The following is a 25,957-nucleotide window of genomic DNA, read 5'->3' as shown; positions in this document are numbered from 1 at the left end:
AAAAAATACTATAAAGTCAAATAAACCATCACTACTGATTATAAAGCAGCCCAATTCAGGGATGTTAACATTTGGAAAAAGTTTCATCACAGAATTGATGAAATACCTTTGTGGTTAGATGTGACAATGGGCTTTTGACAATCATTAGAAGTTTGTTTCTTTGAACTTGCAAGATTGTCCTGTGATAATCAAAATTATAATTTACAAACAACTAGTTTTAGTGCTACTTTGAAGGGTTATTTACTATTTGTGAAGATAGTGTATCTAGTTAAATGTCTGGGCTACAAGGTGTAAGGAGGTGAAGGAGTTAAATTGAGGAAGCAGGATTAAAACTCCACAAATTCCATGGCTAATTTTTTTTTTTTTTTTTTCAGTCAGGTGGCCAAATTCTGTATGATTATCCAGTTTGGTTGGCAACCAGATTTGAAGGATTTTTACCAAATAGAGAGTTCCTCCAAATTTCTGGTTTAAGAATACCAGCTGTGCAATCAGGAGGCAGATCTCTGAGTTCAAGGCCAGCCTGGTCTACAGAGCTACACAGAGAAACCCCGTCTGGGGGTGGGAGTGGGGGAGAATGCCTGTGCTCATAGTTATTGGAAGGATAATGAAGTAAGGGGGACACTGACATAGCAGTTTTGGCACTCACCTCTGAATCATTCAGGCTGGGTTAATTTTCTGTCCTGTAGCTTGAGGTGGAGACACTATGTCTGCATGCCACCTAGGTGTTAGTGACCTTGAGTTGGACCACCTCTTTCCTGGCTGTCATCCTCTCATCAGTCCCTCAAACCAATGCGTGGATCCTCTTTCCTCCTTTCAGTGAAAAGATTAACAAGGCTGATTAAATTGCTTAATCTCTCAGTCTTTGTTTCGTTTTTAATTTTTCCCCTTTAGATCGTCACTATGTAGCTCATGCTGGCCTCCAACTTTTAATCTTTTGCTTCAGCCTCTCATTAGATGAGATTCCAAATAAATAGTCTCCTATCTATATCCTCTCCCTCTTTCTCCAGTGTCTCTTATGTGGCTGGTCCCAAACTCGAGAGACACACCTGCTTCCTGTTCCTGAATGTTGGGATTAAAGGCACATGACACCATGCCGGGCCAATAATTATATACTTTGTAACCCAGTAACACTTGTGAAATGGCTTTCAATTATACAGTGACTAGCCAGTTTTTTTTTTTTTTTTTTTGGATGTAGAATTGGGCCTGATGGTGCACATTGGTAATCCCAAGAACTGGGAATCTGAGGAAGGAGGATTCTGAGTGCGAAGGCTTCATATATAGATAGAGCCTGTCTCACTGCCATCCTCATAATAGGATATATAGCAAATACTATGTGTATTTGATAAGACATTTGTTAACATCTCAATGTGAGCATGTTGTGTCTGTGGCATAAAAACATATATAAACCAAACAATATGTTTTGGTTCCTAGTACTCTGAATCAATTGGAAAATTTTTAGAAACAGTGCATATCACCTTTGCTGATTGTCTACCTAGAGTGTTTATTTTTCAGAGTTTATCCCTTTATCAGAGCCTTCGAAATAGTTTAAAAATTTTTAGAAATTATCAATCAAGCGATGCTCTATGCTTTTTGGCTTTTAAGATTCTTTTATGAACATAGGTGTTTTCCCTGCATATTCTGTGTAGTACATGTTGTCAGTACCCACTGAGGCCAGAAGAGGACATTGGAACTTCTAGAAATGGAGTTACAAACTGCTGTCAGCTTCCCTTTGGGCTCTAGAACCAAACCCAGGTCCTCTGGAAGACCAGCCAGTGCTCTTAATCCCTTATCCATCTCCCCAGCTCCAGAAGTACCTTTAAAAAATGTTATTCCTCTGTGTGTGTGTGTGTGTGTGTGTGTGTGTGTTGGTTGAGAGAGGGGGGGGGAGAGGGAGAGAGAGAGAGAGAGAGATGGGGGGTGGGAGGAAGACAGATCCTTTGGACCTAGAGTTATAGGTGGCTTTGAAACAACAGTTGTAGGTGCTGGCAACTGAACTCAGGTCCTCTGAAGAGCAACGATTTTTATAAAATACTTTAGGAGGACGAAAGATGGCTGGTTGCTGAGCCTTACGTCCTGAATTTAAGCCCCAGGACACATGGTAGAAGGACGAAACCAATTTCCGTACATTGTTTTCTTCCCTTTACATGCACACAAATACAACAAATGACACTACATGTCTCTGTGTTTGTGGATACGAATATGCTTTTATGAAAGGATTTTGTTTCTTATCCCCAGTACATTACTTGAAAGAGAAGGTAATAGATACCTTGGTTGAACTAGGAACAAGCAATATGAGCTGGTCAAAGTGGTGTAATCTCAAAATCCAGGAGTTCCTGACCAGCCTGAACCCCATAGTGAGCTTCCATCTCCCAGAAACATTTAATATGAGAAAATACAGACGCGGGGTTCAAGACGGTGAGACTTCTGCTTAGAAACTGTTTTTTGTTTTGTTTTTTTTTTTTTTTTTACTTTTTTCGGGAAGTGCCAAATACAGTTTTTGAGAAGTTTCCAGTGAATTCCTAAAATACACACTCCTGAAAATGATTTTTGTAGCCGTGAAAGACATGGACGCTCTAACACCAGCATTTGGGGGATTGTGACAAGTTCCAAGTCAGCCTTGCCTACATAATGTTCAGGCCAACTGGGACTACTACATAGATCACGTCTGAAAAGCAAATCCTGAAAGTAAGGCGAGTGTGAGCAAGATATTACACTTTGGCCATTAGTGTGTAGGCTTGCATCACATTACTTTTAAAATTCTCCTGTACACAGGTCCTGGGATTCTAGAACTTCGGTGCGGAGATGGCACCGGCAGGGGTTTAAAGGAGGCTGTAGCCGAGTTCCATTAGGCAAGTTTCGGTGGAGTAAAGGAAGGGACTAACTTTACTACATGGTTTTACATACATTATTGTTATTTAAATGTCGCGATAATCCGAGGGGGGGAATTTAGTTCTGTCGTAGACTCATCTGACAGGTCCCAAGCTGTGAGCTCTGGGAGAGGAACGGATAAAAGCTCACACTCCACTTTTTCGGAAGTTCAAAGGACCTTCACGGAGGAAGGGGCGGTCCCGCGCACGCGCTGTGCGGCCCCGACGCCTAAGCTGGTTTTTCTCTCCGCGGACGTCTTCTCAGTGCTGTACGGTGGCCGGCGCGGGCCAGACGCTGGCGATGAATGGAGGTGCAGGGTGCAGGTTGAAATAAGTCTTCTCTGCTTTCCCCTCTCTCCCAGCCGTTTCTGCCCCCCACCCCTTGCAGTGTTCCCATTCCAACCCCGCTCTTTCGACGACCCGGTTGGTCCCAGCGTCTGAATTCTTGGTGCCCGAGTCGACCCGGGGCACAGCCGGGGTTTGGGGATCCGGATAATCGCCTAGGCCCAACTTCGGACCGCGCTCTCGATTTCTGCCTCATCCGGCGCTCGGACGCGGAATCCGAGTGGGTCCCTTGAGGCTGGAGGGTAGATCTTAAGGTATGAAGCGTCGGCTTCTCGGGCCCAAGTGCCGCTTTGTGTGAAGTCCGTCTGAATCTTCTCAGCCCGGGACACTCGGTTCTCTTTGCTACCGGGCACACTCCTGAGCACACAGGTCTTGTCACTTCTCCCTCGAGCTCACTCTACTGCTATTAAAGATCAGAGCTTACAATTGAAAACAGAGCAACATTTGTGGCCACGACTCTTTACCCCCAGCTCTGTTAGTGAGTGGGTCTTAAGATGGGGTGTCGTCTTCTATCTGTTCAGGCTCATCTCTTTTTTTGCTGCCTTTTTAAAATTATTCAAGAACTACAAGTGTCCAAATGAGACTCTCTCCATCCCTCAGCTGATTGTGCCTATACGTTCTCTGTACATTCTATACATTCCCCGTAACAGATACAGGACAGCGTTGTGACTTTCAAAACCTTGAATCTGTCATTACTTTTGGCTGGTGAGATGATTTACCAGTGTTATCATCTACCTGGGAAGTTCAACTTGCTGTAGCCCATTCATTTTCTTTCCTCATTTCATGGAGCGCATCAAACCAGCATATTGAGGAAAGTGTTGGATTTGAACTGGTGTTTAGTATAGAAGGGTTCAGCCTGGAATTTTTCCACCAAGCAGTACAAGTAGTAATATTACCATTACTTCATTCTCTGGAGCTCATGCTGTAGTTATAAAATAAAGAGTATTAGGACATAGGATCCCTAAGTTTGGAAGAGACATTAATCAGCAGTTTTTCTTCTCATATTCCAGATATCAGTAGAAACATGGGAAGACAGAGAAACTTGGCCTTTAATTGTGCCACCAACATTGTCAACACAGGCAGAGACCTACTAAAGATCCGACACACCTTTTACTTTTAATTTTTTTTTTTTTGAGACAGGGTTTGTCTTTACAACAGACCTAGCTATCCTGGAACTCACTCTGTAGACCAGGCTGCTCTGAAACACCCAGAGATCCACCTCCCTCTGCTTCTCAAGTGCTGGGATCAAAGGCATTTGCCACGACTCCCTGGCCGCCACCTCAGATTTTTAAAAAGAAGGGTTTTCATACATGTGGGAATTAGATGCCTGTTTTCATTTTGTTGTTTTTAACTCATTAGGATCAAGAGTGATGATGACTGAGTGTACAAGCCTTCAGTTTGTCAGCCCTTTTGCTTTTGAAGCCATGCAGAAGGTGGATGTTGTTCGATTGGCATCTTTAAGTGATCCAGAACTAAGACTTCTCTTGCCTTGCTTGGTGAGGATGGCGCTTTGTGCTCCTGCTGACCAGAGTCAAAGCTGGGCTCAGGATAAGAAACTTATTCTTCGTCTTCTGTCTGGAGTGGAAGCAGTCAATTCCATTGTTGCGCTGTTGTCTGTGGACTTCCATGCTTTAGAACAAGACGCCAGCAAAGAACAGCAGCTTAGGTAACGTTGTGCTCTGTGTCACTTGGGATGTGCTTGATATTCCAAAGAGGAAATCACATGTTGTTCAGAGCTCCAGAAAAGAGAGAGTGAAAGCTTTAATTTGGAGCACATTTTACCAATGTCTTTTCTGTTTATAGTGAAAATTCTAAGAGCTCCCTATGGTATAAAATGTTACATAGGGAGGACAAGCTACATATTACAGCTGTTAATCTTAGTGGGAAGCGAGTAGGATGACTTCTAGGGTGGGAGGTTTTACTGGAATCACTGAGCTTTTTAAGATTACAATTGATTCTCTGAGGCTGGGTTGGTGTTAATTCCTTTCTGACCCATCCTTTATCTGTTAGTAAGCCATTGTTACAGAAGTCAGTGGCCATTGTTAGTTTACAGTTTGTGGGCACTTGGAATACAAAGATAAACTAAGTATTTCAGAGGAAATGGAAACATTTTCAGTGAGTATATTATTGCAGAAACAGATACTGATTGCCATGCCAGTGTTGTAACTTGTTTTCCATGTTTGAACTTTGCTAGGCATAAGCTTGGAGGAGGCAGTGGAGAGAGCATCCTGGTATCTCAGCTTCAGCATGGACTGACACTAGAATTTGAACACAGTGATTCACCTCGTCGATTGCGGCTTGTGCTGAGTGAACTGTTGGCAATTATGAACAAGGTACTTAAAAAAAATTCTCAGGCTGAGATTTTTTTACTATTCTAGAGAATAGTAAAAAAATATAAGCAAAAAAAGGCTTATATGTGTTCCTCTAGTATTTCTGTTTGATTTCTTTTTGTTTTTTTTCTTTCAAAGACTGAAATGATTTTTTTACCCCCCAAGACAGGGTCTCTGTATAGTCCTGGCTGTCCTGGAACTCACTCTGTAGACCATTCTGGCCTTAAATGCACAGGGGTCTGCCTGGTCTGTCTCTTGAGTGCTGGATAGGAATGCGCCACTACTGCCTAGTAACTGAAATGATACAAAAGCAAGATTTAAAGGCAGTTGTCTTTATCTGATTACTATTTTCTTGGATTCATGCCTATCTTGCTTTATTTATTTGTTTATTTATTCATGGCTTTTTGAGGAAGGGTCTTCCTATATGTCTCTGGTTGTTCTGGGACTAACTTATGTAGACCAGGCTGGCTGGAGACTTAGCAAGATCCACCTGCCTCTGCCTGTTGAGTGATGGGATTAAGGGTGTGTACCACTATACCCAGGTATTCTGTATTCATCATTAGTATTTTCCTTATGAATGGAATCTATATAATGGATCTTAATTTCCTTAAATAATTTATTAAGCTTTATTTTATGTGTATGAATGTTTTGCTTGATTATGTCTGTGCGCTATATGAATGCCAAGTGCCTGCAGCATTCAGAAGAGAGCATAGCAATTCTTGAAATTGGAGTTAGTGATTGTGAGCCACATTGTAGGTTCTGGGGACCAAACCTGGATTATCTGCAAGAGTAATGGGTACCATTTCATCTCTCCAGCCCCCTTAACATCTATTTTTTTTAAAATAGCTTTTTGTTGGTTTGTTTTGTTAATAATATCTCCCATAAAATGTAAACTATCAGTTAAAAATGTGTTTAATTCATATAGATACTGATATTAAATACCTCCTGTGACATTGAGTAAGGAGTATCAGAGCTGAACTCTATACAGGGTGATTGATTAGCTTGCCTCACCTGCTAGAGTATTTAATTGTTGGTAATGGAGACTATCAAAAGTTCTTTCTGGCTGGGGAAATGGCTCAAGTAATAAAACACTTGGTGAACACATGTGAGGACCTGACTTTGAGTCTCTAGAACCGATAAACACTGTGTGAGGTGGTGTATATCTGTAATCTCAGTGGACCATGGTGAGATGGGAGACAGAGTCCCTGGGTGCTCAAGGGCCAAGTAGCCTGGTGTACACACCAAACAACAGAAAGAGGGACCACTTTGGGTTCCAGAGAGTTTATCAGTTAAGAGTACTAACTGTTCTTATAGGGGACCCAGGTTTGATTCCCAGTCCCCACATGGCAGCTTACAATCTATAACTCAGGTTGTATATAGACATATACAGGGAAAAAAGCAATACACATAAAGTACAATTGAGAGTGAAAGGAGAGAGAGAGAGACTTTGTCTCAAGCAAGGTGGAAATTGAGAACTAATTCTGTATATTGTCTTCTGTATTTCCACTCACACAGATACACACATACACCCGTGTACAAGTATACACACAGAAAAAAGTTATAGGTTAAGTCATGGACCTTTGGCTAATTATGGTTAATTGAAACTTTCCCACACTTTCTAATTTTCCCACCTCTTATAAATACAGGGTAGCTGTGATAAGAGACTTTTTCTTCTGTGGGGTTTTCAATGTCCAGTATGGCATTGTTATCATGTGGGAAATATGGTGACATACTGTCATAGGAAATTTAAGGAAAATAGTGGATGTTTCCTTCATCTTTGTTGTTGTTGTTCAGTCCCTCAAATTTCTGTCTCCCCCATCCCCTCTTTTTTTCTTTTTTAAGACAGGTCTCCCTATTTGTCCCTAAGGTGACATCAGACTTCTGATCACCCTCTCTCAGCCTTCGGTCTCCTACAGTTGCTGGGATATACCACTTTTCTAGCCTCAAAGTTGTCAGTCCCTGGGTTACATTTTTACTTTTTCCTTATTGGTCATTAGAATGAAATGACCTTTAACTTAAATACCAAATTTGGGCCTGGCGAGAAGACCCTACTTCAAAATATCACAGCATAAACTCATGGTTTGTGAGTTCAAAGACAATAAAAAATTTCCTAAAAGTTACTTGAAATTAATAGTTCTTCCCTCCCTTTTTCCCTCTTGTTTTCTAAGGTATCAGAGTCCAATGGAGAGTTTTTTTTCAAGTCTTCTGAGCTTTTTGAGAGCGCAGTATACTTGGAGGAAGCTGCAGATGTTCTTTGTATTTTACAAGCAGGTGGGTACTTTACTGACTGGGTGCCAAGATACATTTAAGATGTAGTGTCAAGTGAAGTGTTAGTGTGTGACTCCTTAGCTTGCAGTGCTGGGGGTGTCTGTGTGTGTGCACTAGATGTCCTGAAACTGGAGGTGTAGGCGCTTATCAGCTGTCTGATGTGGATGCTGGGACAATTTCTTCTCTCCGGCTCCAAATTTGGTATTTAAGGATTATCTAAACTGGTGTTTAGTGTTATGGAGGATGAGGCAGGAGTATTGTGACAAAATCCAGATCAGCATGGGCTATGGAGTGAAATCATGTCTCAAATAACACCCCACCAAAACAAAATTCTTAAAAATGTAAAAGTTATTTGCTAAGTTAAAGGGCTGGACAAATGGCTCAGTGGTTAAGAGTATTTGATCCTCTGCCAGAGGACCTTAGTGTGGTTCAGGTGACTCACAACTTCCTGTAATCCCAGCTCCTGGGGTTCTAACAGCCTTATATAGACACACCCATATGCACACAAATAATTCTTAGAGAGAAGTTTAAGTTAAAAATGACTAGTATTAGAACAAAGACTCAGTGCCTTAGACTGTTTGTATAGCAGGTCATATTATGTGCACATTAGCATTATATATTTGATTTAGTGATAATTTTAGTGGTTTTATAAATGCTCATAATGTGTTCATTCAAAAAGCAAAGGGCACAGGAAGTAAATATTATCTCAGTTTTACTTAATGTTAAAGTTATCAATGAGAGGGTTAAAATTAGATAATAATATATTTACTATTATAAATACATTAAATACATATATGTAGGATTGGAGCTAACATACAGTTGTTCCCTTTGTACCTCTTTCTGCTTTTCTAGATTCTTTTTAATAGGTATATAAATATATATATATATATATATATATATATGTATTATAAAAACAAGAAGTTATAGAAATATAAAGATTTTATGAAAATAACTTTAGACCAGTGCTATTTAGGAGAACTTCTGCCATATTCTGTGTTGTGTTGTCCAGTAGTAGCCTCTCCCCTTGTCTCATGTGGTGGCTGTATGTTAACTGAAGTGTAGCTGATGTGTCTAAGGAACTTTAAGTGAGTTCCATTTTGGTGACATCTTTGAAATGTCAGCTGTTGAACATATAACACTTTAGGGGTCATGCCTCAGTAGTGACAGTGGCTTTTTTTCTTCCAGAGCTCCCTTCCTTGCTTCCTATAGTCGATGTAGCTGAAGCCTTGCTACATGTTAGAAATGGTGCCTGGTTCTTATGTCTCTTGGTAGCCAATGTTCCTGATAGTTTTAATGAAGGTAAATATAATTTAATTTAAAAATGACATATTAGAGAACTTTGTCCTGACTTGTTTAGCCTGTTTTTGTTTTTTTTTTAAATAGAGTCTTGCTCTGTATCCCTGGATGCCCTTGAACTTGTGATTCTTTCCCCTCTGCCTTGTGAGTGTTGCTGGTGTTTTAAGTGCATACCACCATACTTAGCGCTGTGTCCTCTCCCTTCTTTGCTGGGCAGGAACACAGTGGCTAATATGCTAGGCAAGTAGTCTGTCTCTGAGCTACGTCTCAGACCAGTCTGACTTTTAATTGAAGAGTTTACATAGTTTATATAAGCCATTTAATGTAATTATTGTGGTGGTTAGGTATGTCTTGTTACTTTTATTTCTTTCTTCCTTTGGTTATTTTTTATTTATACATTTAATTCTCAGGTATTATAAGTCCCCAAGTATATTCTTGCTGCTTTTATTTTAAGTAGTTAATTCATTTTTCTTCTGATTTATTTATTTAGAGAGTGTATGCAGTCTTGTGCATGTGCCCAGGACTGTGGCCGTTAGAGGAAGTAGGCACTGTCCTACCACGTGGCTCCCAGGAATTGAGCTCAGTAGTAAGTCTTGGTGGCAGGCACCTTGACTTGCTGAAGTCACTTCACCAGCCCTCTTTTCTGATTTTTTTTTTTTTTTTTTTTTTTTTTTTTGGACAAAGTCTCACTGTGTAGCCTGGGTGGCCTTGAACTTTTAATAAGTAATCTTTCTGCCTCTTTCTTCCCAGTGATGAGATAGGTGTGCACTGCAGTGCCCAGCTGACTTTAAAGTCCTTTATAAAATGTAGGGAAAATGCTCCACCTACATATCTATTATTTTTTGTGTTCTTCATTGAATTGACTTCATTTTATGTAGTGAAGATTATTTAAATTTATTTTTTATTTTGTTTTTATGTATGTGTGTTTAGGATTGAACCCAGAGCTACTTGCTTTGAAGGGTAGATTTCTTGGCAATAGTTTTTCCCCGTTTAACTTTTATTTATTTTTTTTCAGTACTGGGGATTGACCACAGTGCCTTGCATTGGCTTGGCAAGCACTCTGCCACTGTTGTACATCCCTCTCTCTTTTAACTTTCTCATTTTGAGACAGGGTCTCACTAAGATGTCCATGCTGGACTTGAACTCACTTTGTTGCTGAAACAGGTTTTGAACTTGTGTTCCTTCTGCCTCAGATACTCAGGTAGTTCAAATTTCAGGCCTGTGCTACTACACTGAACTAGTTGTTGTTTTTGTTTTCTGGGAATTGAGTGCTTAGCCACATGGGTGCCAGTCTGGTGCTCCTGCTGAGTTAACCCTAGCTTTTTTTTTCTTTTTGTGGCACTTACTCACTTTTTAGCTCTAGTCAGCCTTGATCTTGCTATGTAGTCCAGACTGGCTTCTAATTTGAAATTCCCCTCCATTTCCCTAGGGCTGTGATTACAGGTTGTGTACCACCATGGGCAGCTTGAATATATTTAGTTGTTTGCTACCTTTGTCCTTCTGGGTTTGTAGTTGTAGGTGTGACTACTTGTTGCCTTCCATGTTGTTATTAGCTTAGGTCTTTTTCATTCCGTTATTCCTTTTGACTTGGCTTATGTGGCTATACTATCAAGTTTCCCAATGTTGTCCATCTACACTGTTTAAGCTGCATAAATGATTAATTTTCAAGGATGAAGGGATGACTTATAACACCTTACTTATAAAAGCTTAACAAACTTAAAATAATAGAGACTCTTAAATAATAGTTTGTAGGGGCCTGATCAAAAATGGAGAGCGACAAGATGAAGAAAGTCTTGGAGGGAGGCGCAGGACAGATGCCTTACGGTTCCTATGCAGAATGAACCCTTCTCAGGCCCTGAAGGTCCGGGGCGTGGTGGTAAGAGATGCTCTTGTCTCTGTAAGGATTTTTCTGGAGGCTGTTGAGACTCTTATAGAAACGGGAGGTTGTAATGAAATGCTGAGTGTGCTGCCCTCCTTCCCTTTGGGATCTCATGTTTTGTGAGGTGCCTTCCTCAGAACTTGAGGTGCATTCAATTTTCAAATGTCCTGGCTCTTTTTCTTATTGTGTTTAATTTGTTTTATCTGCTGTGTTAGGTGGAAGAATGTCACTTGCCAGGACTTGGAGTAGCTTTGACATTGGATCATACTAAAACTGAAACTTGTGAAGATGGAGTGAGTGACTTGGTTTGCTTTGTTAGTGGCTTGCTTCTTGGAACAAATGCAAAAGTCAGGACTTGGTTTGGAACTTTTATTCGAAATGGACAACAGGTGAGAGTCAAATATGTGCGTAGGGAAGGATAATTAGGGGCAGTTACTAAGGGTAAAGAAACTGCTTTAGAAGGGTATCTTTAACCAGTCCTGGTGGCTCGTACCTGCAATCCCTGTACTTGGAAGACTGAGGCAGGAGGATTGCTCTGATTTTGAGGCTAAAAGCGATGGGATCCAGGTGTGGCTCACAACCATCTACATGCCAGAAAACTGTATATGTAATAAATAAAACTTTCAAAAAAAAAACATGAATAAGAATACAATTCTGCGGCATTAAGAACGTTCACAGTGTGGAGCTAGAGATTCAGTGGTAAATGCTTGCTACTTAAACACAAAGAGCTGAGTTTAGAACCCTAGTAACACTGAAAAACAGATGTGACTGTAGCGGGAGGTTTTTGGCCCAGCAGGCCCCCCCTCTGCTTCAGCGCCAAATGAACACACAGGCTGTTAATTATGAACTTGTTGGGCAGTGACTAGCGTTTCTTATTGGCTAGCTCTGTCTTAATATTAACTCATTTCTATCAATCTAAGTGTTTCCATGTAGTCTTGGCTTACCAGGAATGCCAGATTTGCAACTCCTTTGCCTGCTACATCTCCACAGACAGGAGAGTGATTTCCTGTTTGTTCCTGTTTATATTCTGATTCTGCCCAGCTACATCACTTCTGGCCCATCTGTACAGACCTCTAGACCTCTATGGTTAGCTAGTGGCAGTTTCTGCCATGCTGCGTTACTTCCTGCCTGGCCAATCAGTGTTTTATTCATCAACCAATAAGACAAATATATATATAGAAGAGCATTCCCATCTTCCCCCTTTTTCTGTCCAAATAAAAAGAAGGGTTTTAACTTTACCATAGTAAAAGTACTTATAACAAAACAGTTAATCAAGCAAGAACTATAATTACAATATTTAGTTCATTAACAGTATAGGAATTAAAGAAAATATTCTATCATCTATTTTGGCTTTGTGATTCTAAAGTCTTATATGTAACTTATGTTTAATCCTAACTAAGGAAAACTATAACCATAACTATCTATCTTCAACTCCATCAAAGACCACAGAAGGATAATATATAAACTCTAGAATTGACAGAGATATCTCACTACCTGGACAGTCACTGAAGTTCCTCTGAAATATTGGGGTATCATCTTTGGTCCATAGCCCACTGTGTGTCTGAAAGACCTCTTAGTGTGGCATTTTGTCAGTCATTTTTCTGTGTCCTGCAGAATGTGTGGCAGACTCTTCCGTGAAGCAGGAACCCTTCAGAACTGTCCATCTTGTTTTGCAAGTTCAGCAGTCACTTTCCTGTGGGTTCTGCATGTCCAGTTTATACAGCAGCAGCCATACAGTCCAGATAAGAGCAGTTTCTTGCCCAAATGGCTTAGTCTTGTCATGTCGAAGGCAAACTCCATATTGAGTTCCTGTGATGTCCATCTTTTTCTCTGAAGTAATTGGTCTTTCCAGGAGCAGTTTTGTCTCACTGTCATGAAAAACCCTAAACTATTTTAAATGCCATATTCTGTAGGCCTTTGAAAGGTTTGAAGAATATCCATCTCAAATACATTTCTGTATATCTATAAAACTTAATTAACATAAGTATTGACTGTTATAGGTGACTATATACAATATATTTAATTATACATTACATTTTAAAAGATCTGTATAAATATAATACCTAAACAAGAGGAGAAATTTACATATAACAAAATTGATCTTAAATTTGTATCAATAAGCCAAAATCCATATCAGTGTATTCATTTCTATAACATGTGACAGCATTTGTTTGTATCCTTGGTGTTGGGGAGACAGATATAGGTGACCTGGAGGCTTCCTTGGTCAGTGTAACTGAAATGTCAAGATCCAGGTTCAGTTTGTAAATATAAGGTGGGGCAGCTGAAAAGATGTCCCAGCAGTTAGGAACACTTGTGCTCTTCTGCTAGACCTGAGCTCTGTTCTCAGCACCCATGGCGGGCAGCTCACAACTGTCTGTAACTCTGCTAGCAGAGGACCTGACGCCCTCTGCAGCCCCTGTCTCCTACCTGTACATACATACACAGAGACACATAAGTAAAGATAAACCTTTAAAAGCAAAGAAGATGGAAAGTGCTGGAAGAAGACACTCAGCATTTATCTCTGAGCTCTACATATGTGCAGCTTATGTACATATATGCACACATACATGCACACACACACAAAGGGGAAGAAAAAAGGACCATTGGAAATGTTATGCATACATAACCATTATCTGTTTTTAGGGTCTTGTTTTCTTTACTGGACTTTACACTTGTAAGCACTGTATCACTGAGTTATATTCCCTATGTTCTACAGACTCAACCCTTTAAACAGCCTAGTCTTTCTTATAAACTGGTAATCATGGCTCTAGCTTTGTTCTTGGTGAATTCTGGGTACCATTCTAGCTACCTCATATGGGTCATATCATAGGATACTTGTCACTTTGTGTCTGTTATTTTCTTAACATACTGATTTCAAGGTTCATCCTGTAGCATGTGTCAGAATTTCATTGGCCAGGCATGGTGATATATATCTTTAATACTGCCACCCAGTAGCTAGAAGCAGGATTGTGGGATAGATACATCTCACAATCACTGCCAGCTGGGCTACATTATGAGAACCCTCACCTATGTAGAAAATACCTTGGCAAAGGAATTTCTTTCTGTTTTAAGGTTGCCTAGACTGACCTTGTACTTGGCTCCCTCTGCCTCTACCTTTGAGTAGCTGAGATTATAGGTATATGCTAGCATGCCTCTCCTGTATGTTATGTTTCGCAACAGGTTTCTTTTTCTTTTCTTTTTTTTTTTTTTTTTTTTTTTTTTTTTGTGTGTGTGTGTGTGTGTGTGTATGTGGTTTTGAATTAGACTTTTCCTTTGTTGCCTTGGTTGCCCTGGAATGTAATAGCCCAGGATGCTCTCAAATTTTAAGTTTTAGGTAATCCTCCTCAGTGTTGGTATTGACTACAGACGTGGCCTCCATGTCTCCATGTTCAATGGCTTTTACCCCCCTCAACAGTTTTTAACTTAGAGAGTACTTTAATTTTTGCTTCTGAGTAGAATTACTAGTGCAAACTGATTTTAATATGTTTCATTCTGGTGGACAGCATAGAAACTACTGTTGTGCCATGGAATCTCATTGTTTTACATCCAAGACTTCCTTTACAGTCTATAGCTTGGGTTTTTAAAAGGAAGGGAAGTGCATGTCCATTGTATGACTGTTGTGTATGGCTGTGTGCTGAGCAGTCAGTATGCTCGTCTGGATCCTCATAGACCACTGTGCACAACATGCTTTTCTTCTTGGACTTTAACATTATTGTTCAGGCAGGTTTATTATACTTTATCACAATCTTAGGAATAGCAAGCACTGATTAAAACTATATGCCACCATGCCTGGCTAAGGAAATGCCTCTTTTCTTATAGTTTAGAATTGCTTTCACATGTATGATCTTTCTTTGTTCATTTCTTAGTAAGCATTGAGTGCTTGCTACATGTTAAGTACAATGTTAGACTTGAAGAGTGAGTGATGACTAAAATATCCCTGCCTGAAGAGCTGGGCCTGGGATGGTGGTTATAGATTTATAAACTCTTAATTATGGTATCATTCAAGGTACATAATACTAATATTTATTTCCTTGTCAATCAGGAACTTAGGTTCAAAGAGGTTCACCAACGCACCACAATGCGCATAATTAATAGTGAGCTAGAGCTGCGGCTTTCAGGTTCTCCAGACACCAAGTGCTGCTGCTGTACCACCTGATGTGTTAGAAGTCCCAATGTGGGAGTGGGAACCAAACCCGAATCCTTTACAAGAGCAGTGGGTGCTCTTAACTCCTGAGCCATCTCCTTTTTGTTCTATAGCTCTCATTATATTGGAACTTGCTATGTAGGCTGGCCTGGCTTCTAGCAGCTCTCCTCCTGTCTCTGCCTCCACAGTGCTAAGATTTACAGGAGTAGACTGCTACACCCAGATGAAAGTACTATTTAAATAACTATTCACAACTCAGTTTGCATCAATTTAGCTTTTCCTCTGCAATCAGTGCAAAATGGGGTGAGTAGATGAATAGAATTTGAGTTTTCTTGACTTGTTAAAATGGAACTGCAGTTATGACAGGCTCTTCATGAAGTGCTCATGTGATGAGAGGTTTGTTCAGTTTCCTTTTTACTTAGTAAATGCTCTATTCTCTCTTCCTTTGCCAATTCACAATTCTTACAGAGAAAAAGAGAGACCAGCGGTTCTGTCCTGTGGCAGATGAGGAGGCAGCTTCTTCTGGAGTTGATGGGCATTCTTCCTACAGTGAGGAGTACTCGTATTGTAGAAGAAGCCGATGTGGATATGGAGCCCACTGTATCTGTGTACTCGGGGCTGAAGGAAGAGCATGTTGTGAAAGCCAGCGCACTCTTACGTCTATACTGTGCCTTGATGGGGATTGCTGGACTCAAGTACTCAATTTCATATTTTACCTTTTTATCTTTTTCTTGTTTCTAATCTCAGAGAAGTGAGCCAAAGACTTTTTTACTAAGAGGCTCAGGCTTTTAATTTTACCAGCTATGTCAAGATTAAAGATGTTAAGTCCAACTGTCTTTAAGGAATATTTTGATGTAGTTTCTGATTACAAATAGAATTATGCAGATATTAGAGGGATGAGAGTACTTTGTCAGTTTTTAATCATAGTAAAGGACCCTGTGATTTTACCAGTTTAAGAAGATACTCCTAAGAGACCTGTGAGTGATCCACAGGGTCAGGTAAAGACTCCTCTGTTTTAGAATTGACAGGATGTGGTTCTTAGCACAAGATCCTAAGTCACTGCATCAAATCTTTCTGAATAGTGTCCTCAGCTGGTATTGGAATATTCCTGTATGTGTCTCATGTGCCTTTCAGGTCTGACAGTTTAATTAAGCAAATGATAGCCCAGAAATTTGGTTTAAATTTAAGTTATTACAATCCATTAGCCCCATAATTCTATAAAGTATAAGGTGCTGTGAGCTCTGCAGGACACATAAGTGACGTGAGCTTGTCATGAATGTGACCTCGGCTATTACTACCTTTAAAGTCTGTTGGCACTGAATCCTGCTTGTTTTTTGCAGAGGCAAAGTAATTCTGTTTTCCATTTTTTCAGTGATAAATCCATATGCCATTAAAATGCAGACAATTGGAAAGAGAATTGACCAATAATGATGAAAGTATAGGGTAATGGCTCAGTGTTAAGAATGCTTTCTCTTTTTATCCAACTGAATAGGAAAAAAAAAAAAAAAAAAAAGAAAGAAAAGAAAAAAAAAGAAAAAAGAATGCCTGCTCTGGCTGGGCATTGGGGGTGCAACATGCCTTTAATACCAGCACTTGGGAGGCAGAGGCAGGTGGATCTCTGTCAGTTCAAGGCCAGCCAGGTCTACAGAGTGAGTTCCATGACAGCCAGGGCTAAACACTGCCTCAAAAAACCAAAAAAAGAAGAGAGAAAAAAAAAAAAAAAGAATGCTTGCTCTGCAGTCACTGCAATCACGATGACTTTTGTTTGAACAGCACTCACACTCACCTGAAAACCTGAGCATGGCTGTACATGCCCACAACCTCACTATTGTGAGGTAGAGATATATAACTGTCTCCAGAACTTTCTGTTCAAAAGTCTAGTGGGAACAACTAGTTTCTACTTCAGGGCCCACCTTGCCTCAAGGCAATATTGTCATATTGCTCTCCTGCATGTGTGCCTAGACACAAATACCCATACATTGTGTACTATCATACACCATACATACAACACAATACATGTACACTCCACACATATTATACCACACACACACAGACACACACACAAAATAAGTAATTGAATGTATCTTTTATAAGTAACATTAAAAAGTTTGTACTTGAAGGATTTAAATGTTGGAAAATCCACTTGCTTCCTTCCTGAACTAAAAGTAGATAAATAAATGTAAACCCCATTGTGTTTCCCCTTTCAGACCTACTGAAGAAGAAGCTGAGCAGTTGTTGCAGTTAATGACCAGCCGCCCTCCTGCCACACCAGCTGGGGTTCGATTTGTTTCCCTGTCTTTCTGTATGCTATTGGCCTTTTCTACACTTGTCAGGTACCTTACTATATAAGTTCCTCTACTCTTCCAGAATGTGCTTTTATTTATTTATCAAAATGTATGTACGGGGTGGGGGGGTGAGCCTATAGTGTAGGTAGTATGTTTGTCTAGCACATATGCTGTCACCAGAAAGGGTATGTAGCATGTTATTAAAAGTTAACCACAGAGACTGGCCTAGGCATGGACAGTCATGGTCTCCTTCAATGAAGGGTGTTAGCATCTAAATGCCATCCATTGCTTAAAGCAGTCAGATTGCTTTTGAAGGCTAGTAACTTTCATTCCCCACTTTTCCTTCCTTGGAGGTGGTATCTTTTAGTTCTTGAGTAATTTTGGGTCTTACTAGTACATTGTTTAAAATGTTTTTAAAATCTTTTTAAAATCTTTATTACCTGTTTATTTTTTGTGTCTAGTTCCTTGTGTGTGTGTGTGTGTGTGTGTGTGTATGTCTGTGTGGGTGCGGTGTGGTTATGCACTAGTGCTTTGATGCATGTGTGGAGGTCAAAGGATAGTTTGCTGGAGTCACTTCTCTCCTACTGTGTCGGCTTCAAAGATGAAACTCTGGTCATCAGGTTGGTGGCAAATGCCTTTACCCCTTGAGTGCTCTCACTGGCCCACACGTCTTCATAGATGATGATACTTTTAGGTATTAGCTAATTGAATTCCCATTTTCAAAGATGAACAATTAGTTTTTTTTTTTTTTTTGTTTTTTTGTTTTTCTCTCTATCTGGAAACACACTGTATATCTTCTTTTTCTTCTTTTCCTTCTGTTATCTTAGTATAGTTATAATAGTTTGTTTTGTTTTTATTTTTTGAGACAGGGTTTCTCTGTAGCTTTGGAGCCTATCCAGGAACTCCCTCTGTAGGCCAGGCTAGTCTTGAACTCACAGAGATCTGCCTGCCTCTGCCTCTTGGGTGCTGGGATTAAAGGTGGGAGCCACCACCATCTGCAAAACTAAATCTTGCTGGTTGTGGTAATTCATGCTTCTAATCTCAGCCCACAGGAGACCAAGGCAGTGCCATCAGTTTGAGGCTAGTCTAGGCTACATAATGAGACTCCGTCTCAAAAAACAGTAACAACAAAACAAAAAATGAAGGGGAAAAAAAAAAAAAAAACCTCAGACACACAAAACTGTACAACAAAGAAACAAAATGTAGCTAAATCTCATCTGGCCCCAATCTGACTCATTAGACAGTCTGTTTACTCTTCTCAGAAATCTTGCCTAGGGCACTGTTGTCTACTCCAGTCTTACCTGGATCCCTCTGTACAGAGTGTTTTGCAGCTGTACATAGGAATTCTTCATTTGCATCTTTAGAAAGCAAATCCTTCAGAGCAGGGGTGGATTTCTGAAAATGCCTCTATTCTGACATTTGGCTAATGGCATGTAGAGTTCTAATCAGGAAGTACTTTCTTTGGAGGATTTTGAAAGTGTGTGTCCCATTGTCTTCCTAACTTCATGTGTGTTGTCATTTCCTAGCTTCATCACAATTCCTGCTCTCTTTGGGAGTTGCATTTCATTGTGCAAGCATGTAGGGTTAGCTCTTTCTCCCATGGTTTTGAAATTTCTGGATGAGAATGTTGGTTCTGAATGTCTTTTTGCTTGTTTTGTTTTGAATTTTGTTTATTTGAGGCAGTCTTCCTGGCTGTGCTGGACCTCTCTGCTTCACCTTCCAATTCTGGGATTATACATGCACCTATCATCCTGCCCAAGTTTGTATTGATCCATCTTTCTCACCACACAGTGGGTTCTCACCTACTAGAAACTGATGTCCTTTAGTTCTGTGAACTGTTCCTGAATTAATTTGTTGGTAATGTCCTTCCCTGGTGTTTCTTTATCTAGCACTCCTCTTGTGTGACTTCTTTCAGAGAAGATCATGGGATTTTCTTATTTTATACTCTTTTCTGTGCTTTGGAAAAACTGCCATAAAACATATGAGATTAACTTACATAGTTGTACACTTTAGTTACCATTCAGTGTTCTTAGTGTAGTTATACAATCATTGCCATAATCTAATTACAGGATATTTTCACCATTCCAGGAAGAAACTGTTTCACCCTCAGCCTTGGTCTTCATGTGCAGTGTTTATTTCTTTTTAGTAGAAAGGGTTTATTTCGCTTCACAATGCAAGGTGACAGTATGTGACAGCAGCAGCAGCAGGGACTTGGAAGAAGTTAGTCACATTCCATCCATAGTCGAGAAGCAGAGCGCAATGAATGTTTACCCTCTGCTCACCCTGTCCTCAGCTGCCCCAGCCTATTGTACTTACAATAGGTGGGCCTTCCCACTTCCATCAGCTTACTCAAGATAATACCCTAGAGGTATACACAAAGGCCCATCTCCTGGGTATTCTAGATTTCATAAGTTGAAAATTGAGATTAGTCATCACAACCCTATCTCTTGTCACCTTGATACCCAAATACAGCATCATTTTAAATCATAACGTTTTACTCCTTATCACCACCAAAGTCTCATGTTCATCTCATAAATCAATATATAATTCAACTTCAAAAGTCCCGCCAAATATGGAACGCTTCACGAATTTTCGAGTCATCCTTGTGCAGGGGCAATGCTAATCTCCGTGTCTTTCCAATTTTAATATATGTGCTACTGAAACAAGCATGGCAGTGTTTATTTTCTAAGCGTTCTCACTTTGTTCTTTGATTCCTTTCTTTATTTTATTTTTCTGACACAACTTGTATTGTTGAGATTGTCCTTCAACTCCCAATTTTTCTGCTTTTAACTCCCAAACACTGGAATGTTTGGTCTTTGATTGATTATTTCTTCTTTATAGTAGCCACTGCTTTATTGAAGGGGTACTGATATTCTCTAAGACCCTTTTGTTAAAGGTTTTTTTTTTTATTGCATTTATTTATTTTGTGTGTACATGTGTATGTGTGTGAGCATGCATGTGTGTTGAGATCAGAGAACAATTTATGGGAGTCAGTTTTCCTTCCTAATGGCAGGCCCCAGGGGTCAAACTCAGGTGCTTTGCTCCCTAAGCCTTCTTTTTGGCCTAGAAATTTCTTTTAATGTGATTTTAGTGCTGTTCAAGAAAGTATAATATTAGTAAAATTAAAAATAAATAATGTTAGCTAGGTGGTGGTGGCACATGTCTTTAATCCCAGCACTAGGGACGCAGAAGCAGGTGGATCTCTGTTAGTGCAAGGCCAGCCTGATCTACAAAACCAGTTCCAGGATAGCCACAACTTTTACACAGAGACCCTGTCTCGAAAAAGCAACCAGCCAGCCAACCAACCAGCCAACCAAACAACCCTTAAATACATATCAAAAGTGATGTTAGCTATATGCTTCTAGCCCTCCCTGCCAAGTCCTCATTACCTCTAGTTCTCATTACTCTGTAGCGTCATACTTAGTTGGTAGAAGGACTAAAGTTCAGAAGGATAAACTTTTGTGTCTAAGATCATACTATGAGTAAAGCACAGATGGGAGTCCCACCACGGTCTGGCCAGCCCTCAAGGCATTCTCCCGTAGAGCATTGTCCTGCTTTAGTGGAATGATTGAAGGATTACTGATTATAGTATAATGTATAAGTATAAATGACCTTTTAAATTTTTTTTTTTGTTTGGAGCAGTGGGAAAAGCACAGTTTAGTTGCTTTGTATTTTACTTATTTTCCTGCAGTAAAGTGGAAGGGAACCATGACATTTTTTGTACAAGTCTAAGTCAAACTGTGTCTTTTAGTTTTAAATCTAATAATTGTTTTAAAGAAGTTATTACTGTTGGGCTGGTGAGATGTCTTAGTGGGTAAAGGCACTAGCCACCAAGCTTGATGACCTGAGTTGGATTCCCGGGACTCACCTGGGAAAGATGAGACCCGATTCCTGAAAGTTGTCTTCTGACATTTACGCATATGCCATGGTGCAAACACCTCCTCATCTACTTCTCCACAAATAAATAAATGGACAAAATTTTTTTTTTTTTTTCGAGACAGGGTTTCTCTGTATTGGTTTCGAGCCTGTCCTGGCACTCACTCTGTAGACCAGGCTGGCCTCGAACTCACAGAGATCCGCCTGCCTCTGCCTCTGGAGTGCTGGGATTAAAGGTGTATGCCACCAACACCCAGCAGAAAAGAAAAATTTAAAAGAAGTTATTACTTTTACATTTTTCATAACCATTTTCATATATGGTAAAGCTCACGTTCTTATCTTTATGATTAGTAATAATATTTCTGTCTAAAGTTTAAAATTCTACTCAAAAGATTTTCATAAATTAAATTTGAAAAAAAGAGATTCGTTAATTAGTTGGTTTTTGAGTTTTTAATGCCTAAGATCTTTTGTTGTTGTTGTTCTATTTTGTTTGTGCGTGGATTTTTTTTTTTTTTTTTTTTTTTTTTTGAGACAGGGTTTTACTATGTAGACCAGGCTAGCTTTGAACTCACAGAGATCTCTGTGCCTCTGTCTCCCAAGTGCTGGGACTAAAGGTTGAGCTACCAAATCTGGCCCAGCTGATGCTTACGTTATAACACTAGATTTTTTTTTTTTCCTATATGAAGCAAGTGATCATTCTTAGTATAGTTCTTTTAACATTTTAACCTCAGAGACCTTTGTTTTTCCAAGGAATAAGAGGGTATGCCACTCTATCTAGCTTTCAAATATAGTTACTAAGACTTAAGGAGGTTTTGATAGTTCAGATTCATGAAGCCAAAGGCCTTATCTTTGAGTTCTAGAACTATCTCGTTTCAATTATAATCCAGTTTAGCAAATCATTAGTTTGAGTTGGTATTTCAAAATAGAGGAGAAAATAATTCCTAGGAAAAAATAACTCCAGGGCTGGGGAGATGGCTCAGTGGTTAGTAACACTTGCTGCTCTCGCAGAAGGCCTGGTTTCACTTCCCAGCACCCATCTGTAATTCTAGTTCAGAGCATCCGAGGACACCAGGCATGCGCATGGTACATATGTACACATGTAGGCAAACTTTTCATATGTTTAAAATAAGAGTAAATAAGTCTTTAAAAATAAGGGGGAAATATTATGAGAAAGACTGTGTTCTTGCTTGATGGCTGGCTCATGGGTGTGCCGGTGGTTTCTCTTTAGCACACCAGAGCAGGAGCAGCTGATGGTGGTGTGGCTTAGCTGGATGATCAAAGAAGAGGCGTACTTTGAGAGGTAAGGAGGCAGTTACGTGTTCACTCGGGAACGAAAGCTTTCTTGTTTATCCCCATCTTGGAAATTTATAGTTTCTTTTCTGTTTTAACAGTACATCAGGTGTTTCCGCTTCTTTTGGGGAGATGCTGTTATTGGTGGCCATGTATTTCCATAGCAACCAGCTTAGTGCTATCATTGACTTAGTCTGTTCCACTTTGGGGATGAAGGTAATTTTTAATAATCTTTTTTTTTTCCTGAAAGAAAGAAAGGGTGTCTAGACATTCTGTCATAGTAGAAAATAAATACATTATGTTCATTTAAGTAGTTTTAGTTGTTTGCTACTTTGAAGTTTTATTAAGGAATTTCTAGAAAATAGGAATGTTTAGAACATTTATTCAAATTTTGTGTATGTATGTCTGTCTGTGTGGGCATATATACACATGTAATGCAATTGCCCATAGAAGCCAGAAGAGGGATGAGAACCTCTGGCGCTGTTGTGAGCCACCTGACATGAGTGTTAGGAACAAAATTTGTGTCCTTTTCAAGAACAGTCCACTGGTGAGTCATCTTTCTAGCCTTCTTCTTTGTTGTTGTTGTTGTTGTTGTTTGAGACATGCTGGCCTGCAATTCATGCTAGTTTGACTGGGTTTTTAATTTCCTATGTAGATTTTCTAATTTATTATAAAGCTTAATTGAATAAATTCATTTATGTAAATATATACAGAGGTAGTCACACATCTATATCTTCATGTACTTCTGTAGCAAGCAGTTACTTGTATATAATTGTGTTATTTGTTATTTATGAGTGTGTTGAATACTGTCAGATTATTTTTTGTAGAGCTCTTCCCAATTTCACTGTTCACATTAGTATATGAGAGCCCTTGGTTTCCTAAAATCTTACCATGCCTAGACAGCCCCATTTTTTTTTTTAATTTTTGCTTTTATATTTATTTATTAAGACAAGGTCTCCTTATATAATTCGGGCTATCCTAGAACTTGGTATGTAGATCAGGCTGACCTCAAACCCACAGAGATCAGCTTGCCTTTGATTTCTGAGTGCTAGAATTAAAAGGTGTACATCACCATGTCTGGCCTGCGTATTTGATTGGTAGAGAATGGTCCAGTTTGTTTTATATCTTGTTGACTATTAGTAAAACCAGTTTTTGTTTTGTTTTGTTTGTTTTGAGACAAGGTCTTACCTTGTAATCCAGACTGGCTCAGACTTTCATGTGGTTCCCCTTACTATTCCATGGGAGTGTGGGTCTGTAGGCGGGAGTCATAACACTCAGCTTACTAGACTTTCTTCTAGTTTATTTGTGGCTTCATGCTTTACATTTAAATCTTTTTTTTTTTTTTTTTTCAGTACTAGTGAACAAACACAGGGCTTTACTTATACTAGGCAAGCACCCTTCCACTGAGTTATATGTACCTCAGTTCTGCACTGATTTTAATTTTATTCTTTTTGAAAAACTTGCTGTGTAGTGTCATGTGTATAACAAAGTATGTTTAGGAAATATGTATGTTTTTTGTCTCCATTCATTGGATAAACCTTCTCTATCCACTAGTAGTTAGTAGCAATAGCTATTAGCTAGTGCCAGTAATTAGTATTATTTATTAAGTAATTGTAAAGTACATCTTACCTTTATTTTTGACAGAAGGGATTACTATATTGCCCAGGTTATTCCTGATCTCCTGGGGTCTAGTGATCCTCCCGCCTCCTCCTCCCAGGTGCCAGAGACTACAGGCATGCACACATGTGCACCCCTTTTACTAAGTATATATTATATTGGTTCTGCTTCTGTGTCCCTTAATGTCATGTTTGAGAAGCCACTGGTGAAAGAAAAGTAGTTTAACTTTTGAACATGAATATTGTGCATCATAACCCATTTTGGGTAATAAATTCATGGGAGTAAATGCATTTCATACAGTTTTTCATTCTGATGGAACTCTTTTTACTATTTTAGATTGTGATTAAGCCAAGCTCCTTAAGCAGGATGAAGACTATCTTCACACAGGAAATCTTTACTGAGCAGGTACTTCCTTTTGTCCTTAGCTACTAACTAAACTACGTCAAAGAATAAAGTCTTTTTTCATCGTTTCAATTATAGTGATAATTTATTTCGTCTTTTAACTCTCTATTAATAATTTACTTTAAGTAACTCATTATAAAACAGTATGTGTTGAGATATATTTTTGAGAACTTTAACTGGGTGCTTAAGAGTGTGTTGTAGATCCTGGTGATGTACTCCTGTGGGCTAACCATTTGGATTGCTGTGAGAAAACAGAGCCTTTAGCCAGGCGTTGGTGGTGCACGCCTTTAATCCCAGCATTTGGGAGGCAGAGGCAGGCAGATCTTTGTGAGTTCGAGGCCAGCCTGGTCTACAGAGTTAGTTCTAGGACAGGTTTCAAAGCAATATAGAGAAACACTGTCTTGAATAAACAAACAAAACAAAACAAAAAGCCTGGAGAGATGGCTCAGTCATTAAAGACTAGGCTCACAATCAAAAATATAATGTGAAAACAGAGCCCTAGTGAAGTCTTTAGGTTGCAAAGTGTTTGTAGTTAGATTACTAACTAGCCTTATTCCTTTGTTTACATTTATGTGGCTTCAGTACCCTTGTCTGTGGGTAAATCCAAGAAAATTTTTCTTTTCAGTAAAGTACTTCTAAAAGAAAAATTAGTTCTCAAATTCATTTGCCAATTCACACACACACACACACACACACACACGCATACACATACACACATATATGTGTGCGAATATATATTTCCTCCTGAGACAAACTCCTAACTCTATAGCTCTGGGTGGACTGGAAATTATTATATAGGCCAAGCTTGCTATAAACTCTCTGAATTCTGCAGTCCTCTTGCCCAGCCTCCTGAGACTGAGATTTCAAGAGTGGGCAACCAGGCCCAGCTCATAACTCCTAGAAAAAAATTAGCCCTCATAGCAACCCTCAAGACACATGTAAAAAATAGATTTGAAAGGTAAAGGGGCTTCTCTAGAGTCAATTAGCCTAGCTACTAAGTTTTATATTTCTAACATTGTTACATGTGTGTTTGTTTACTTGTTTTTAGTTGTAGTTTCTTTGAAGAATTGAACCATCAGCCTTTGTACGCTATGCTGCTGTTGTATCTCAAGCCCTTTACATGTGTTTGTGTAAAAAATAAGTAGAAAATTAGAGATCTGTACTAGTTCCTAAGTGTATACATATTACCTAGGAACTACACTGGGGATTGAACTCAGGAATTTGTACATGCTGGACAAGCATCCTAACACTGAGATAAGTGTATTTCTAGCCTTTGTGAGATTAAGTCTCAGTAAGTTGTTCATGATGGTTTTGAACTTATGAACCTCATGCTCAGTCTTTCTTGTGGCTGAGATTAC

General features: G+C 39.4%; 1 protein-coding gene and 1 non-coding gene across 4 annotated transcripts in view; one reads left to right on the top strand and one right to left on the bottom strand.

The window, feature by feature from the left end:
* Positions 1-3,065: 3,065 nt before the first annotated feature.
* The window catches only part of Ints2 (integrator complex subunit 2), a 46,526-nt gene continuing 23,634 nt past the window's right edge, over positions 3,066-25,957 (top strand). The window contains exons 1-12 of one of the 3 annotated variants that reach the window (XM_051186421.1): positions 3,066-3,178; positions 4,572-4,878; positions 5,407-5,545; positions 7,711-7,813; positions 8,996-9,109; positions 10,852-10,982; positions 11,201-11,374; positions 15,598-15,824; positions 17,337-17,462; positions 22,519-22,590; positions 22,682-22,796; positions 24,534-24,602. In XM_051186421.1, the coding sequence (XP_051042378.1) occupies positions 3,169-3,178; positions 4,572-4,878; positions 5,407-5,545; positions 7,711-7,813; positions 8,996-9,109; positions 10,852-10,982; positions 11,201-11,374; positions 15,598-15,824; positions 17,337-17,462; positions 22,519-22,590; positions 22,682-22,796; positions 24,534-24,602 (1,587 nt within the window). In that variant the 5' untranslated portion in view covers positions 3,066-3,168. Of the gene's footprint in view, positions 3,467-4,503; positions 4,879-5,406; positions 5,546-7,710; positions 7,814-8,995; positions 9,110-10,851; positions 10,983-11,200; positions 11,375-15,597; positions 15,825-17,336; positions 17,463-22,518; positions 22,591-22,681; positions 22,797-24,533; positions 24,603-25,957 lie in introns of those variants that run through there. The other 2 variants (XM_051186505.1, XM_051186339.1) reach the window with 2 other exon arrangements.
* Positions 19,981-20,084, bottom strand: LOC127221809 (U6 spliceosomal RNA). The gene has a single exon (XR_007834501.1). It is a non-coding gene; the product is annotated as a U6 spliceosomal RNA (small nuclear RNA).

Source organism: Phodopus roborovskii, unplaced genomic scaffold (assembly GCF_943737965.1).
Source record: "Phodopus roborovskii unplaced genomic scaffold, PHOROB, whole genome shotgun sequence".
NCBI classification, from domain to species: Eukaryota; Metazoa; Chordata; class Mammalia; order Rodentia; family Cricetidae; genus Phodopus; species Phodopus roborovskii.
The sequence above is the reverse complement of the archived record's forward strand: the minus strand, read 5'-3'. Positions and strand labels throughout refer to the sequence as shown.